The sequence below is a fragment of the Theropithecus gelada genome, chromosome 11 (genome assembly GCF_003255815.1).
Source record: "Theropithecus gelada isolate Dixy chromosome 11, Tgel_1.0, whole genome shotgun sequence".
In the NCBI taxonomy this organism is placed as follows: domain Eukaryota; kingdom Metazoa; phylum Chordata; class Mammalia; order Primates; family Cercopithecidae; genus Theropithecus; species Theropithecus gelada.
Window position 1 is genome coordinate 48,706,268 of NC_037679.1, and position 18,705 is coordinate 48,724,972.

The 18,705-nt window shown below is 41.8% G+C and overlaps 1 protein-coding gene across 2 annotated transcripts in view; it reads right to left on the bottom strand.

Moving 5' to 3' along the window:
• The window catches only part of LOC112634842 (POC1 centriolar protein homolog B), a 102,251-nt gene that overhangs the window by 64,417 nt on the left and 19,129 nt on the right, over positions 1-18,705 (bottom strand). For both annotated transcript variants that reach the window (XM_025402704.1, XM_025402703.1), the window contains exons 3-4: positions 13,441-13,612; positions 8,245-8,424 (exon numbers count right to left, since the gene is read on the bottom strand). In XM_025402704.1, the coding sequence (XP_025258489.1) occupies positions 8,245-8,424; positions 13,441-13,612 (352 nt within the window). The remainder of the gene's footprint in view (positions 1-8,244; positions 8,425-13,440; positions 13,613-18,705) is intronic.

Here is an 18,705-nt window from a genome sequence, read left to right on the forward strand (position 1 = left end):
TTTTTTTTTTTTTTTTTTTTTTGAGACGGAGTCTAGCTCTGTCGCCCAGGCTGGAGTGCAGTGGCCAGATCTCAGCTCACTGCAAGCTCCGCCTCCCGGGTTTACACCATTCTCCTGGCTCAGCCTCCCGAGTAGCTGGGACTACAGGCGCCTGCCACCTCGCCCGGCTAGTTTTTTGTATTTTTTAGTAGAGACGGGGTTTCACCGTGTTAACCAGGATGGTCTCGATCTCCTGACCTTGTGATCCGCCCGTCTCGGCCTCCCAAAGTGCTGGGATTACAGGCTTGAACCACCGCGCCCGGCCAGGTATGTCTTTATTAGTAGTGTGAGAACAAACTAATACAACCTGTTTCCTGGCTCATAAATGACACCTTCTTGCTGTGTTCTCACATGGTGAGAGGCAAGGGTCTCTCTGGGGCCTCTTTTATAAGGCATAAATCTCATTCATGAGGGGTGTGCTTCATGAGCTAATCACTTCCTCAAGGCCCCATCTTTTAATACCATCACTTTTGGGGTAAGGATTTCAACACATGAATTTTTTGGGAGACACAAACTCAGACCATAGTAAATGACATCATTAAAGCACTAAAAGAAAAAATTATCCGCCAAACTAGAATTCTATATCTCAGCAAAAATATCCTTTATAAAGGATAAACAAAAAGTTCAGAGAAGTCATCCATCACCAGGAGACCTTCACTAGAAGAAATGGTAAGTGAAGTGTTTTAGGCTGAAGAGAAATGATATCAGATGGAAACCTGGATCTACACAAATGAATAAAGAATGCTGGAAGTAGCAAATATGGGGGTAAATATAAAAGACTTTTTTGTTTCTTATTTTCTTCAAAAGAGAATTGGCTGCTTAACGTATTGTGAGCTTACACCATATGCAGGTGTAAACTGTCAAGAAGTAAATGGAGATATAGTTCTGTAAGTTCTAACATTATACATAAAACAGCATGAAATTAATTCAAGAGTAGACTGTGGTAAGTTAAGGATGCATATTGTAATTTCTAGAGGTTACCACAAAACAAAAAAGACAAAGAGTAAAGCTAAGAATAAAATAGATAAGTAGAATACTAAGAAATAGTTGATTAATCCAAAAGGAGAGAGGATAAAGAAATAACAAACACAAGGAATAAATGGGATAAATAGAAAGCAGTAAGATGGTAGACTTAAACCAATCACAGGACTGATTACATAAATTTAAACAGACTAAGAACTCCACTTAAAAGGCAGGGATTTTCAGACACAAGTACTTTGAAATAAAAGGACCTTCTTTTTAAGTTTACTACACAACATACATTTAATAGATGATAGTAGCTATCTATATTAGCCACCCCCAAAACTATGTGCAAATATGTGAAATGACTTTTGAATATCACCTGACAGTGGCTCCAGTATAATCCCTAGGGGGAGGACTGGCATGTGAGGGTAGTTAATAGCTGACATTAATTGGCACTTTACATTCATGAACTCATTTAATCTTCACAGTGACCTTATGAGGAAGGCACTTCCATTGTATTCATTTTATATGGGAGCAGACTAATGCCTAGAGAATGTGATGTGCCCAAGTAACATGCTAGTGAACCCAGGCTCTTAACTACTGTATGCTACCTCTCTGCTGAAACTAATCACTGTACTGCATCACCTGAAAGATACTACGTCAACACAGAGGAGGTGTGCAACAACTGCAACAAGCAAAGAGCAAGAGCTGGTCAGCAGCCTCTATCCTGGTTCAGGGGAGGGGTGCATGACCAGCAGTACTGATCACTGGCAGGTGTGTGGATCGGGAGATGGGCCCACCTCACTATCCTAACCTGAGAAAACTAACAAGATTTTTTCCACAAACTCCTCTTGCTTTAGTTCCAGGGCTCACTGAACAGCCTTCTGATTATATCTTGACTTGGCAAAAGAAGAAGGCCCTGACTAAGACATGCAAATGTTCCAGGCTCTCTGGCAGTTAGCACTGTCATTAAAAATAACTAAACTGGCATCTGACTTACGTTTTAGACTCTCCTAAACTTATTAAACATGACTCAAGCTCCCTAGAGCTTTCTCACCTTCGGGTATAGAGTGACAACAGGACTTCTAGTCCTGCACATCTTTGAGAGTCCTGGATTAGAATGATTTCATCAAGGTTAAGTTCTCACGGGAAGATGCACAAACACTCTGGGAGGCTGGGCCTGGGGGATCAATCAGGTCCTCTAAACATTGTTCTAAACTCTCTTGTTCTAACTGCAATAAGGTAAGCCAAGAAGATACATTATAATAAATGCATGAGAAAGAATCCATAAGCATGTTGTAGAGCACATAAATAAAAAGTTGCCAAGAAGATGAAATCCTTATTCATTAAATTTAACCAAATTATTAATCAAAGAACATTCCTTGAGGAAGGCCTCTGCAGAGTTTTACATTAATCATTTACTCCAAACAGTAAGAAAACTGATTTAAAAAAAAAACCTCTCAGAACCTTAAGGTACCAGTAAGATAAAGACAGTCCATGAAGGCCAGGTGAGCCAAGCAAGCAACTGGCCAACTGAACAAGAGTCAACCAAAATGGACAAAGAAAGCAGTGAAGCCACATAAACATCTCCATGCAAAACATGCATGCACCAGTACTCCTGGATTTGCTAGAAAAGATTCACAAAAATAACTCTTCTCTGAAGAAATCCAAGAAAATTACCTTTGCTTTAGAGATAAACCTAAGCCTACTCACCAACCTTTCACTGATTCATTCAACCATATTTTTGCACAATCCCTGACGGTTTCCCACCCTGTAGCTGATACTCTATAGTGCTTCTCAGATCATATCTGACCTACCTTGAACACTCTCTCCTGACACCGACCTTACTAATTTCCTCAATATAGTCAAGTCTTGGCTCAAACATCACCTTGGTAAATATGCCTTGCCTGACCTCGATATGTAAAAGACCACCTCCCAAACCCACCACTCTTCATCTTGTTACCCTACCTAATTTTTCTCCAGAGTACTTATCACTAATATGTTTGTTGTCTGTCTCTCTTCAGTAAAGGAGGCTCCACAAGAGTAGGAATTTTGTGTTTTATTTTCTGCTGTATTCATACAATTTAGAACAGTGCCTGGCAAGAGAATACAACATAAATACTTGTAATTCGAAGTGTAATAGGGAAGAGAGGCCTAAGCTGACAAACAGACCTCATAAGCAGGGCAGTGTGGTGGCATAAAGGAGTCACAATAAGCTTGGCCCAGGAGAGGCGGAAACCTTTCTTGGAGGAAGAGATGCAGAGCAGGTTGTGAAGGAAGGGTGGAAGCAGGGGGCGTTCCAGCATGGAAATCACCATATGGAAAGGCACAAGGCATAAAGGGTCATTCACACTTGACGAGACTTGTCCGGCTGCACGAAGGTGAATGGTGAAAGTGACAGAAGACAGAAAGTGACAAAAGAAAGACAGGAGGGCAGTACACACACGCTGGTGCAAGGAGTCACCGAGAGGTTTTAAGGTGAGAAACAGCATGATCAGATTTGTTTTTCACAAAAGCAGAGATGGAAGGGCGGAGGGTGGGAGGAGGGAATCTGTAGTCTGAGAGACCATTTAGGAGATTCCTGCAAAAGTCTCCACAAAGGCCAATGGTGCTAAAACTACAGCAGCAGTGTTGAGGATGGAGATAAAAGAAATGTCTTGACTGAGTAAGAAGATCCCACTTTTCAAAACTCTGCTCCAGTATCACTTCCTATGGAAAGCATCTTTTTGAGGATAAAATAAAAAAGGAAAAGGGAATTTTTAAAGACTCTCTTTCTCTCTCTCTCTCACAGACACACACACACACTCTCTCCTCTCTCTCTCTCTCTTTCTCTAATACTTTCAGGTATGGCTGTATCCAGAAAGCAAACCATGTGATTAATGTGATTAGACAAATTCATTCTGTCTTCATCTCACAGCTCTGCTCTCTTCTGAATTAATATTATTTTTAGGTCAGTTCTTTGCCCAGGGTGTCCCTCAGCAGTCACAGGCTTAAATAAGCCTAAACACCGTCAACCAAGAGGAGAGGCCCATGGTTCCAACAAGACTCACTCCCCCAGGAGGGGATGCTATGTTTCCATGGGCGAGCCTGAGCTGATTGTCTGCTGCTGGAACTGGAGATAGGGCCACTCCTGCACATGACACAGAGGGGACCGAGGGGGCAGCTGATTCCTCAGGGCAAGCTTGAGCACTGCTACCAGAAAACAGGGAATGGATGCTAGGCAGACAGAAGTGTAGAGTTCCACCATTGCTTTCTTCTCTCGAATTGATAAGGGGGAAGAACATTTTCAGTGGCTCCTCCCCAGTTCCAGAGTTTCTGCCTAACTAGCACCCAGCTGGAAGAGAGGTAGTCTTACGGCATCCCTCAATCCTAAACACCATCAGCTGGTACTTCTCATCCTCAGTCCAGTGAGAGAAGCCTCCATACCCACAAGTTCCACAGAGGCTGAGAGCAGGGAGCTAACTTGCTCCGGGATGATGCTGTGGTGCAGGCAGGCATAGGAATATTGGATAGTTGTGTCCCATATGCTTCCTGTGTTCTGACCATAGCTGAATAATTAATGTTCCTGGAGCACACTATGTACCTGCAGGCCACAGTGCTTTGCTCCTCCTGGTTCCCTCCTGAAGACAGTTTGCCCTCTCGCTTCGCAACTGACAAATACGCCGCTGCCTCCTCTTCCCCTTCTGTCCCCTCAGCTCTGGGCCTGAAACGGCTTTCTTGTATTTTCCTCACACAAATCTTGTTCAATGCTCACTCATTTATTACTCCCTTACCATCTTGTGTGCCACTTTTTCCCACAGGACACACCATTTTATAATTATTTAGTATCTATTTTTCCCCACTGAACTAACTATCGCCTCCCTGAGGCCGAGACTGTGTCTTTCATCTCTACATACTTAATACAGCTATATGGTACAGGGCAATGACTATACTTATTAAAGTAATATTTTGAATACCAAAATTTCACATTATTGGTGACTTTTCATAAATTATTGTCTGACATTAGGATTACCCTTTGATAAAAGACTTATATATAGATGATTCAATACAAGGACAATGAATAAAGTATCTCCTATAATTTACTTCCATAAAAAATTCTCTCTTATATGAACAACTTCATAATACTCCTTCTTGTTATTAGAAAATAAAAACTATATCAGCCACCATCACTCCACTAATACCTCAGCTACAGGAATCAGGCTAAACATCATGCCAAATGTGTACCCTCAGGGTTACATGGTCTGCCGATTACCTCTAATATCTGATGTATACATAGGTATGAGAGTTATTAAAAGGCACCTTCATTTTGGAAGGAAACAGGAACACAGAGCACTGGATAAAAACAGCTATTATTATTATTATTACACAGCTATCATTATTATTATTATTATTATTCTGAGATAGAGTCTAACTCTGTTGCCCAGGCTGGAGTGAAGTGGCATGATCTTAGCTCTCTGCAACCTCTGCTCCCAAGTTCAAGCGATTCTCCTGCCTCAGCCTCCTGAGTAGCTAGGATTACAGGTGCCTGCCACCACGCCTGGCTAATTTTTGTATTTTTAGTAGAGACGGGGTTTCACCATGTTGGCCAGGCTGGTTTTGAACTTCTGACCTCAAGTGATCTGCCAGCCTTGGCCTCCCAAAGTGCTGGGATTACAGGCGTGAACCACCACGCAGGGCCAACAACAGCTATTATTATTATTCAGGGTGGAACTTAGGCATTGTTTTGCTTAGCTAACTCAACAGTCATGTTTTTGCTTATTGTGCAGTGAAGAATATGCTTCCTTTGCCAACCATACCCAGAGCTGGCTCACAGTGGGAGCTAACTCACTCTCTCTGTACCTGACCCATCCCAGAACAGAGCCTGAACCTCTGCCCTCTGCCTCCTCTTCTTCTTCTTCACAGCATCACTTTATAAATCAATACAAATGATCAGCCTCTTGGGACCATCATGCGATATCTCCTCAGCTGGGAAAAAATTGTCAACTCAAGTTATAAAGTATCTTTATAAATTTAACAAGAATGAGATGTCCAATGATGGTGATGAGAATGACAGCTAAGAATTATATACTGACTACTATGTGAGGGGCACCATTCTAAGTGCTATCCAGATATTTACTCATTTGAATACCATACCAATCTATGTGGCAGGTTACTACTATCATCATCTTATGATGACAGGTAAGAAAACCAAAGTACTGAGAAGTTAGGTAACTTCCCCACAGGTCTCACAGCTGGTAAGTAGTGGGGTTGGAATTTTAACCTACATATTTAGGTCCAGGGTCCATGTTTTTAGCCACACAGCTATATGGCATATATAGAAATAATTCTGGCCGGGCGCGGTGGCTCACGCCTGTAATCCCAGCATTTTGGGAGACCGAGGTGGGTAGATCACGAGGTCCGGAGATCAAGACCATCCTGGCTAACACGGTGAAACCCTGTCTCTACTAAAAATACAAAAAAATTAGCAGGGTGTGGCAGCGTGCGCCTGTAGTCCCAGCTGCTGGGGAGGCTGAGACAGCAGAATTGGCATGAACCCGGGAGGCAGAGCTTGCAGTGAGCCGAGATCGCGCCACTGCACTCCAGCCTGGGTGACAGAGCGAGACTCCATCTCAAATAAACAAAAAAAAAAAAAAGAAAAGAAATAATTCTGAGATGTCTACAATCAAAAACTGTCTGAAACCTTTAAAAGAGAAACCTAGTGACTAAAAGTATGACCTTATGCCTATCTTCTTATATTCTTCTTAGGCTCATGGCCATAGGTGATAATCAACACCTCCTGAGCAATAATGTCCCACAGAGGCCATAACGATAGTGAGGAGTGGGGGCTGTAAGGCAAGACAGACAGAGCAAAGCTCAAACTCCCACTCCACCAGATCCTGGCTGGGGACACCTGGTATGTTATTTCATACAGCCGGCACAAAGCAGGATGGCTGCAGGGGCCACAGTTTTCCCCTGCTGACCACCTCTGTGCCATACCCCATACCCGCTTCCTGTGAGAAGTGTCCCCTATTCGCATGCCTAGAACGTGTGTTTGTATGACCCCTCCTTCCTGGTCAGAGTAACTGGTTTCAACCAGGCCCCTGACCTAAACTGCAGCAGCCACAGCATCTCACTGCTAGGCAAGGGATGGGCATAGGCTCCAGGCTAGGCCAGAGTCACCACCTGATACTCTTCTAACTGGAGCTGGGAGTAAAGAAGCTTTCCTTTCTAGTCAGTCACAAGGCTGTGAGGACTGAAGCCTAGAGCCAGCAGGGACCTGGGCACCAGGACATTTGAGAGAATGGAGCCAGCATATAGAGGGGCCCCAAGACAAGATAAGACACAGAGAGGTCTAACAGTACTAGAGTCCCTGGTTCTAGTCTGTCCCCTCCCCACTCCAAACACACCAGCTACTTTAACCACCTGGCAGGGAGAAAAAAACTGGCTTAGGCTTCTGTCACTTCCAACTAGATGAGTCTAACTTTACCTCTCCGAAACTCACTTTCCTTATCTGCAAAACAGGGAAAATAAAATAACCCTTCCCGCCCAGGTAGTGTTTTTTTTTTTTTTTTTTTGAGATGGAATCTCACTCTGTCGCCCAGGCTAGATATAGTGCAGTGGTAAGATCTCAGCTCACTGCAACCTCTGCCTCCTGGATTCAAGTGGTTCTCCTGCCTCAGTTTCCCACGTAACTGGGACTACAGGCATGTGCCACCACGCCTGGCTAATTTTTGTATTTTTAATAAAAACAGGGTTTTGCCATGTTGGCCAGGCTGGTCTCAAAACTCCTGACCTCAAGTGATCCGCCTGCGTCGGCCTCACAAAGTGCTGGGATTATAAGCGTGAGCCATGGCGCCCGGCCCCCAGAGAGTTCTGATGGGGAAATGCAATCTGCACTGTCAGTACTTTAGCGTGTGTCCTATGAATAGGAAGACTCCACAGCTGTTGGCCAACAGGTAACAACACCTACAATAGCATTCACCTTCCAACAGACTGCTGCCAAAGACTCTGGAGTTCTTCCTGACTTCGCTGTGTCAAATCTGATGTAACAGCTTGTACTGCCGGTTGTAACTTCCAACTTTATCTAAAATCCAACCACGTCTCACTATTTTGTTTACTATTGTTCTGCACATAGCAGTCACAAACAAATATCTGTTGAATGAACGAATGAATATGTCCTCAAATCCTTTTTCTGGAAGTTGGGGGCAAATGTGAAGCAGAAAAAATATGTGGAAATCTCAATATGAAATTTTTTGCACTTACTTGGCACAGCGTACCCAGTGTGTATGTCGATACAAAGAATACAGGAAGCGCTGGCGATACATGCTCCATACTTTTATGGATTTGTCTTCAGAAGCTGTAGCTAGAAACTGGCCATCAGCTGAAAAGTCTACACTTCGAACTGGAGCTGTATGAGCTTTAAATTCTGAGAATTTTCCTCTCCTGGAAATAAACAGTTTAATATTTATAACCCATTTAATTTAATTATAGTTAATACTTAATCATAATACAGACTTTGAAACATATAAAATAGTTTAAATAAAATGGTTTAACTCTTGTAAAACCTAACAAAAGTATGAAAGGGCTGTGTTGTACTGTACCCTTCATCAACACTGAAATTTCCATGAAATTTCAGGTGTTGAGAACTGAAGGGCAGAAAAGAATAGAAGAAAAGATGGAGAAAATAATGTGAGGCATTTGAGAAGCAGAAAATCTTAAAATGGAAGCAGGCTAGATAGTGTTGGAGTTGCAAGGTGATATGTGGTAAATGCTACTTTGTGTCAGTGTTCCCAAGTTCCCAGGGCATTTTCACCTTACATTGTATCTAGGACTTAGTAATTTTCCCATTTAGAAAATCATATTGATACTCAAGATACCCTATGGGGAAAATTGTCATAAGTGCTTGAAAAACGTCAGGCAACAGAATTTAGATGGCCACAATATATGTGTCTCAGATGTTCAAATGTTCACACTGATCTCCCATACACCTGCACCTCGTCCTGTATTTTGCTACCTTGGCTGTTCAGAGTGACATCCGCCTGTGTCCAAGCCAGAAACCTGGAAGTCACACTCAACTCTTCCCGCGTCCTCTCCCACATCCAGTAAGTTAGCAAACCATATCATCCTCACTTCCTAAATATCTTCTGAATCCCCCTCTTCTGTGTCGGCTCTGCTTGCCTTAAGGTAGATATATCCTTAACATCCTTCACCTAGGTTATTGCAAAAGCCTCTTAACTGGTCTCTCTGCTCTAATCTTTTGTCCCCTGCCAGTCACCTACATATTGTGCTTATTACCTTGCTAAGAGCGTAACTCCAAGCATGTAAATCCCAGTGTAAATGTGTCACTGGCTCTTCTCCAAAAGAAAGCACAATGCCCAAGTGCGTTGGTGAGGCATCCTGCCATGCTGAACTTTGTACTTGGAACAGTCACAGCACTTCAAACACACCCCTGCCTTTGCACTTACTGCTTTCTCAGGATAGACTATTTCCCCCATCCCCAGATCCCCCTGGCCAAGCCAGACAGGCTTAATGGCCCCATATTTGCTACAACAATTTTGCTTACTACATTATACAGTGACTTTTTAAAGAACGATTTGTCTCCTCTTATGCAGTACATTTTTGGAGAACAGGAATGATGATTTATTCATCTCTATAAGACCAGCATCTAGCAACATGTCAAGCACATAAAAAGAACTCAACACATGTTGAATTCCACTTGGAACAGTCAACAAAGGCTCGTAGATCCAACCTGGCTTACCCTTCCAGTGGTGTGTAGGGAGCAAAGGTGACTTTATCATAAATTTCCGTCACCTGACATGTGATATTACTCCGGAAAAACTGAAATACATATTAAACAAAAATTAGAAGGGAGCATCCAGGGATTAGCTCAGTGAAGTTTCAAGGGTAAATTTCATGAGTGGAAATCAGGAGTATAGTTTAGCCTGAATCCAAGTATAATGCCTAGCGAAAACAAAGGAAAGAAAAGGCATCTGCAATGACCAGGAAGCTGAGATGGGCTGTCAGTATCATCAGAATCTGCCCTGATTTTTAGTTCTGCACTCCGACTCCAGCAGGCTGTTGTTTGCCTCCTTTCTAAAAGGCTCTCCTCTCAGGCATAGGCTAAACCAAGCACCGGATCCAGTCTCAACAGGAAACACAGAAGAAACCAAGATAGGAGTGCCTTGTGTTTATCGTGCTGGTGCCTAACTGGTTTCCAGTTCCTCATCTTGACTTAATATAGGCTCTCTGCCTCCTACATATTTACTTGCCCTTTCAACTAAATTCTCTTGACTGCCCACTGTGACGAACTCTGGGCCAGACTTGCTTTCAGGCTTGCTCCTACCTATTCTTATTTATTCATTTTTTTGAGACGTGTTCTCTTTCTATCACACATGCTAGAATACAGTGGTGCAATCACTACTCGCTGCGGCTCAAACTCCTGCACTCAAGAGATCATCCCTCCTCAGCCTCCTGAGGAGCTAGGACGGTAGGTGGGCATCACCATGCCCAGATAATTTTTTTATTTTTAATTTTTTATAGAGACAGGGTCTCGCTATGTTGCTCAGGCTGGTCTTGAACTCTTGGCCTCAAGTGATCCTCCTGCCTCAGCCTCCCAAAGTGCTGGAATTACAGGTGTGAGCCATGCCCCCAGCCTCTCCCTATTCTTTCTTAGCCTTCTGGTCACCAGCTGTGGTGTCTATCTGCAAATATGGTTGCCAATACTCATCTCATCCCTGTACATGCATGTCTCTCTGCTTCACAGGAGGTGGAGTCTGTTTATTTCCCCTCCCTTTGAGGGGAGGTGTTGTGACTTTTGAGGGGAGGTGGTGTGACTTTTGAGGGGAGGTGGTGTGACTCATCTCATCCCTGTACATGCGTGTCTCTCGGCTTCAAAGGAGGTGGAGTCTGTTTATTTCTCCTCCCTTTGGGCTGGTGTTGTGACTTTACTTTGAGCAACAGAACGTGGTAGAAGTGACACTGCAAGTTTCGGGCTTAGTTCTTAACTGGTCTAGCAGCTTCTGCTTTGATTCTCCTGGAACCCAGCTGTCATGCTGTGAGAAAACTACAGGTTATCCTGCTGGAGAGAGGGCACATGGAGAACCAAGATGCCATTGCCACCAGCCCGCACCAAGGCCCCAGGCATATGAATGAGGAATGGAACCCATCTACCCATCTGCCAGCTCTATGAAGCTGCATGAGTAATCTCAGCCTGCACCATATAAGCAAAAGAACCATCCAGACAACCCACAAAATTGTGACAAATCATTGTTTCTATAGTAAGGTACTAAGGTTTTGCGACTGTCATACAGCAATAGATAACTGACACATCATCTTCCTTCCTGTTGCCACGATCCACCATTATTGCTCTGTTCCCACTATGACATGATTTAGAAGGAGAAACTAGGGACACCTACACTAGCCTAATCATTGTATTTAGATGAGCTATGACAAATTAATGATTCAGTGAGCTTTTAGCTCATCTACCCTTATACAGTTTGTTCACTGAGATTTCTTTGAATTAGTAATGGGAGACTAAAGTTATGCTGTGCTGAAGATAGTAAAAAAGCTAGTTCTAAATTCCCAAAGTTAAGGGTTTTAGAACATGCTTCTCCTCTTGGACCCCAAACCAGTTCTTTCTCCCTTAAAATCCCCTGCTACATTGCCATCCATTATAACATGTCACTTCTCTTCAATAGTTTTCACTACCATTGGAATAATATTCAGATTTCTCAGCATAGAGTTCCCCTTGGGTGGTGGCAGAAAAAAAGCACCCACTGGCATGGGAATGCCCATGAGCTTTCCTTCATTTGGGAGTACCTGGGCCTGTTTAGTCACAGACTACAAGTCAAATCCTGCCACAACAGGGTCAAGGAAATGCTCAAATTCTTATCTTCTGAAGCAGTGGTCCCCAACCTTTTTGGCACCAGAGACCAGTTCCATGGAAGACCATTTTTCCATGGGACCAGGGAGTCAGGGAGAAGGATGGATGATTTGGGGATGATTCAAGTGCATTACATTTATTGTGTACTTTATTTCTATTATTATCATTATTATTGAGAAGGAGTTGTGTCCTTTTCTGCCCAGGATGGAATGTAATGGCACGATCTCGGCTCACTGCAACCTCCACCTCCCGGGTTCAAGCAATTCTCCTGCCTCAGTCTCCTGAGTAGCTGGGATTACAGGTGCATGCCACCATGCCTGGCTAATTTTGTATTTTTAGTAGAGACAGGGTTTCACCATGTTGGCCACGCTGGTCTCAAATTCCTGACCTCAGGTGATCCACCTGCCTCGGCCTCCCAAAATGCTAGGATTACAGGCGTGAACCACCACGCCCAGCCCTATTTCTACTATTATTACATACTCACCATAATGTAGAATCAATGGGAGCCCTGAGCTTGTTTTCCTGTAACTAGATGGTCCCATCTGGGGTGATGGGAGACAGTGACAGATCATCAGGCATGAGATTCTCATATGGAGCATGCAACCGAGATCCCTCACATGCACAGTTCACAATAGGGTTTGTGCTCCTGTGAGAATCTAATGCTGCCGCTGATCTGACAGAGGGCAGAGCTCTGGCCTGGTTCCTAACAGGCCATGGACTGGTACTGGTCGGTGGCCCAGGGCTTGGGGACCTCTGCTCTGAAGTATTTATGGGGGGAAATGATATGATATGTAGGATTTGTTCTAAAAATACCCCAGGGGAAAAAGTGAGGGGAGGTGTAGATGAAACAAGATGGGCAGAATCCTGACCAACTGTTGAAGCTGATTGATGGGAGTATGCGGCGGGGGAGTCATGCTATTCATTCTGTTTTCATGTATGTTTGAAAATTTACATACTTTAAAGCTTAAAACCATTTTAAAAAATCATGGCTCAATAATTACTTAAAATAGATGGGCCATTAGTTAGGGTTTCAAAAGTCTCTCTTACAGAGATTTGTTATAATGGATATTGCCTTACACAAATACAATGATTTATACTTTTGTCAGAAATTTTCTTTAACAAGAAAATTCTGGACCCTGATAATGAGTGATACAAATTAAATCAAAGGCACAGGGTTTTCAATAGGGATCCAAGGGCCCTTGAAAGGATCCATGAATGTGCATTAGGAAGTTAATAAACTGTGAATTTTTGGTTATACAAACTGATGTGTATCATTCTGGGGAGACAGTCTAAAGCTTACCTCAGATCTACAAAGGGATTGATAGCTACCACTACTCCCTCAAAAAAACTTAAGATGTATTAAGCATATTTCCATGGTAGGAAACAGTTTTCAAAAAGAAGACATAATTTTGAGGAAAAAATTGTATGAATTAGTTTGACTTTACCACAAGGGCAGCATGCCTTGTATGTGACTGAGACTAATAGTGCGGGCAGCAGTGCATGAGCAGCAGCCGGGCTCAGCTTTCTTTCACATTTCCAAATCCAGAGGATATCAAGTGTTTCTTTGCTTCTCTTACTTATCAGGAATCCAGAGTCTCACGGTTCTGTCTCGTGAGGCAGATGCCAGTAAGTTTCCATGTGGAGAAAACTGCACGCTGGTTACAACATCCTTGTGACCCACATATCTGTAAGCTCTAGCATGTGGCTTGAAATTCCATAGCATGAGAAAGGTGTCCCAAGAAGCAGTAGCTATCAAGAAATAGAAGAACAAAACCACTGTTTGTTAAAATGCAAACACAGGTGTGTCTCATTACAATGAGCAGCGTATCTAATAACAAGGCGTCCAGGTAATAGAGGGGCTGGAGGTTGTGAGGCTGACCAGGTAATAGCCAAATTACTTTTTAAAGGTACTCAAAACTATATCACTAATATGCAAGCTTGGCTGTGTCCTATGTAAGCACGTAGCAGGATGACTGGCCCCCATGTTCGATTAGTGCTCAGTAACTGTATTTACCAGAAGGCCGCAGCATAGTATAACAGAGGTACACGGGACTAAGAGTCAGTTTTGTTTCTAACTCTGGGTAATGGAAAGCTAGTTAACCTCTGTGTCATGATGTCATGAGGACTGAATGTTTTTCCTGGGAGGGATGGATGAGATAATTTTTCAAACTGTTTATGTGGAAATAATTTCACACTTACAGAAAAGTTACAAGAACAGTACAAATAACACTGATATGCCTTTTACCCAAATCTACTTGTTAATGTTTTGCTTCATTAGGTTTGTAATTTGCTCTGTATTTGTTTCTCCTTGTACATGAACACACATAAACCCACATACACAAACACACACATATTTTTTTTTTCCCTGAACCATTTAGGAGTAAGTTATACAACTCATGGCATCTTTATTCCTAAATACTTCAGTGTGTTTTTCCTAAGATTTAGCATAGTCTCTTAACACACCCATAGCACAGTTATCAGCTTCATGAAGCTGATTATTAAAGATGCAATATTTTAATATACTAACTATATTTATCAACTGATCCAGTAATACTTCTATAGCTGGATAAGATGATCTTATTAGTCTCTTTCTGCTCTATAATTTAATGGCATTTGATGATTAATAAAAGAATAATAAAAGAATCATGTGTGTCAGATAACAGCTTACAGATTTACAAAAAGGAAAACAAATGCAATCAATGGTGGAAATAATTGCCTTGACAAAGAATGAACAAATAAACAAATGAAAGGTAGATCTAACCCTTGCCTAAAAAACAAATTTTATTTTATGCATGTAGCCCTAGAATAGCCCCAATAATAGGAAGTAGGTCAATGAGAATCACTAAATCTGGATTGTAGAGTGCTTAGAAAAAAAATGTAATGTTATAAACTTGAACACAATTAGTATCACTGTTAGAGAAAACATAGGGCCTGGCTACATAAAGTCACTGAAACCTATGTTCTTTTGCCAACATAAAAAGTTCATTTGGGCTCAGCCTATGCATTATTTCCATGTAAAACAGTTAAAGTGAGTTCAGCTACAATATTGCTTAGCACCCCCTTTTTAAAAAAGTACAAAAAGTTAATATTCCACCAGAGCTGATCCACATTACTAAAGATTTATAGCAGAGTCGGAATTATCCAAGGCTAATGTGGACAAAGCAAGGAAAACAATGAGTTATCATATGTAATAAACTCAGGACACTACTTCAGTTCTGTGTATCATGCTGCAAACAAGATATACAAAAGCAAATAAGATACAATCCCTTCTCTCAAAGAATCACATAGTAGGGAAGACAGCATTAATAATACACAGATACAGAGGACTTTTACATATTATTTATTCATTAATGGTGGGTGGGGTGATTGCGTGGTCCATTCTGAGGAAAGGACATTTGAGCAGAGAGGTGAGTGAAATGGAGAGTGATCCTAGCTGAGACATGGAGAAAGAGTACTCTGAGCACAGGAATCCCTGTGCAAAAGCACCTGGAAGAATGAAGAATGGCAAGGAGGTCAGTGTTTCCCCAGTAGAAGCGAGAGAAGAGACCGGTAGGAGGGAAACTGAAAAGGGGGCAGATGGAGGAGGAAAAGCCATGGTGGGAGGTGTGTCTTCCTCTTCTTCTAAAGTGCAATGTGCCATTATCCTAAGTGAATTAATGCGGGAACAGAAAACCAAATACCATATGTTCTCACTTATAAGTGAGAACTGAACATTAGGTACACTGGACATAAAGACGACAACAATAGCCACTGGGGACTACTAGAAGAGGGAGGAAAGGAGTGGGGAAAGGTTTGAAAAACTATTGAGAACAATGCTCACCACCTGGGTGATGGGATCATGCAGTAAACCCATGTAACAAACCTGCACATGTACTCCTTGAATCTAAAATAAAAGCTACAATTATTAAAAGAAAAAAAAACCTGCGATGGGAAACTACTCTAGTTTTTGAGCAGGAGGAATGTCATGATCTGGTTTAAGAACACTGTCACTTTGACAATAAGGAAAGGATTTTTAAAAAAATTGTGTTCTCAAAGGAGGGTAATACATTATAAAAAGAAATAAAAAATAAAACAATTGTAGTGAGTCAACTGGATATTCATAAGGAAGAAAATTAACCTTGACTCCTATACTTTATACCACATACAAAAGTTAATTCCACGTAGAACACAGATCTAAATGTGGTACGCAAAGCAATAAGCTTTTAGAAGAGAACACAGAATATCTTCATGACCTTGGGGTAGGCAAAGACTGCTTTAAAAAGACATTAAAGTTAATAAGTATAGAGGAAAAGAATGATAATTTGTACCGTACAAAAATTAAGAAGTTTTGTTCACTGAGAGGTACCACTAACCAAGTAGGAAAGCAAGCCACTGAGTGGCAAAGAAGATATTTACAACACATATATCCAACACATAACAAAGTATGTATATACAGAATCAATAAAGAATGCTATAAATCAGCCAGGTACAGTGGCTCATGCCTGTAATCCCAGCAATTTGAGAGGCCAAGGTGAGAGGATTGCTTGAGGCCAGGAGTTTGAGACCAACCTGGGCAACATAATGAGATTCCATCTCTACAAATAAAATAAAATATAAAGAGAATGCTACAAATCAATAAGAAAAAGGCACACTACCCAACAACAACAACAACAAAAAATAGGCAAAGGACTTAAACAAGCACTTTGCAAAAGAAGATACCCATATCGCCAATAAACATATGAAAAGGTTCTCAATTCCATTAGTCATCAGGAAAACGTATATTAAAACCACAATGAGATATCCATGCGCACTCATCAGAATGATTACAATGAAAAAGATAAATAACACCAAATCTTGGTGAGGATGTAGAGTAACTGGAATGCTCATATACTACTAATGGTTATAACCACTTTGAAAATCTATTTTGAAATATCTATTGAAGCTGAATATATACTTAGTATTCGATTCAGCAATTCCACTCCTAGAACTATACCCACAGAAATTCTTATGTATGGTTAGCAAAAGACATGTACAATGTTTGTGGCAATACTATTCACAATAGATCAAAGCCAGAAGCCCAACTATCCAAGTAAAATGAATACATAAATTGCGATATATTCACGTTGTATACTTACTGTGTTAAATTTTACTTACATGAAGTTTAAGAAGAAACAAAATTAATCTATGAAGTTAGAAGCAAATATAGTGATTATGTGGATGGCAGGGAGGGAGGATAGTGGCTGGAAGGGAACACAAGAGGGGACTTCTGGAGCTACTGGTAATGTTATGTTTCTCACTCTGGGTTTTGGTTAAATAAGCAGGTCACATTCTAAAGATTCATCAAGCCGTACAGTTACATTATTTCTGCAATTTTTGGAACATATCAATGCTTCAATAAAACGTTTAGGAAAAAGCAGAAAACATCACTCTAGCTGTTGTGTGGAAAAGACACAAGGGGCAAGGGACAGATCTATTAGGAGGGTACTGCAATCATCCAGTCAGGAGAAAGCAGTGGTCTGGACTAGGCTGGGGGCCTTGGAAGGAGGAGAAAGAGTCAAAATCAAGATACACTGTAGAATCTATGAGGCATGCTAATGACTAGATGTGAGATAGAGAAAAAGAGAAGATGCTAGAATTTTGGCCTGGGCACCCAAGTGAGTTTTAGTGCCATTTAATGAGATGGGAAAGACCAGAAAGGGAGATCTGAAGTGATACAGGATGGGGTGGACATAGTAAATTTGAAATGCCAATTAGACATACAAGTGAAAATGTCAAGTAGGAAGATGCATATACCCCCTGGAGCCCAGGGAGAGGTTCTGACTCTACAGTGTGGTGGTTAAAAGAATACCCTGTAAAATTAGACTCACTGTGCTCAAATCCATGCTGTCACTTACTGCTGTGTGCCCTTGGGCAAGTTACTCAACCTCTCTGTGCCCAGGACACTTCATTTGCAAAACGAGGTGTTGAAAGTACTAAAGGAAATAGTACTTGCAATTTATGCCTGCCACATGAAAAATACTCAAATGTAGCTATTATTGCTAAAGTTTTCTCTGTTAGTTAGTAGTAGCTTAGAGAAAGTACTAAAGGCTGTAAACTGGATGGGATCACTGAGGAAATCAGTACAGATAAAGAAAAGGTTGAGGACACTTAACGTTCAGATAAGGAAGAGCAAAGGAAGGCGCCACAAACAAAGTAGGAAAGGGCAAGGACATTGTGGTGTCCAGGAAGAGAAGGAGCATTTCAAGAGGGTGACAAGTGTGTCAAATGAGGTTTAGTAAAATCAGGCCTGATCAGGACCTGCTACATAATTTGCAGGGCCTAGTGCAAAATGTAAACGTGAGGCTCTTATAGGAAAATAATTAAGAATTGCAGGACAATGATAGCATAGCATTAAACTAAGCATGGAGCCCTGTGCAACTGTGTAGGAGGTATGCCCACAAAGCTGGCCCTGGGCCCAAATGAGAGGACGTTCCAGCTGGGCTTCCTGGGCCAAGTAGGGGCTCAGAAAGCTGTGAAACTCACTCATTTACTGCATCAGGACTTACTTTGGTCCTGGATGAATAATAATATTGAAGATATATGCTTAGAATATTCCTAACATCAGAATTAGTGCATGTGTTTTCTTCCCCAAGAAAGTGGGATCAAAGCCAGAAAGGCATGGACTCAGAAGAAAATAGGAGAGAGTTTATATATATCATAGAATATATATGACCCCCAAGGCCACAGATCACTTCAGCCCAGAAGTTTGAGACCAGCTGGGCAATGTCTCGAAACCCTGTCTCTACAAAAAATACAAAAAAAATCAGCTGGGCGTGGTGACCTGCACCTATATTTCCAGCTACTCTCTGGGGGTGGGGGAGGCT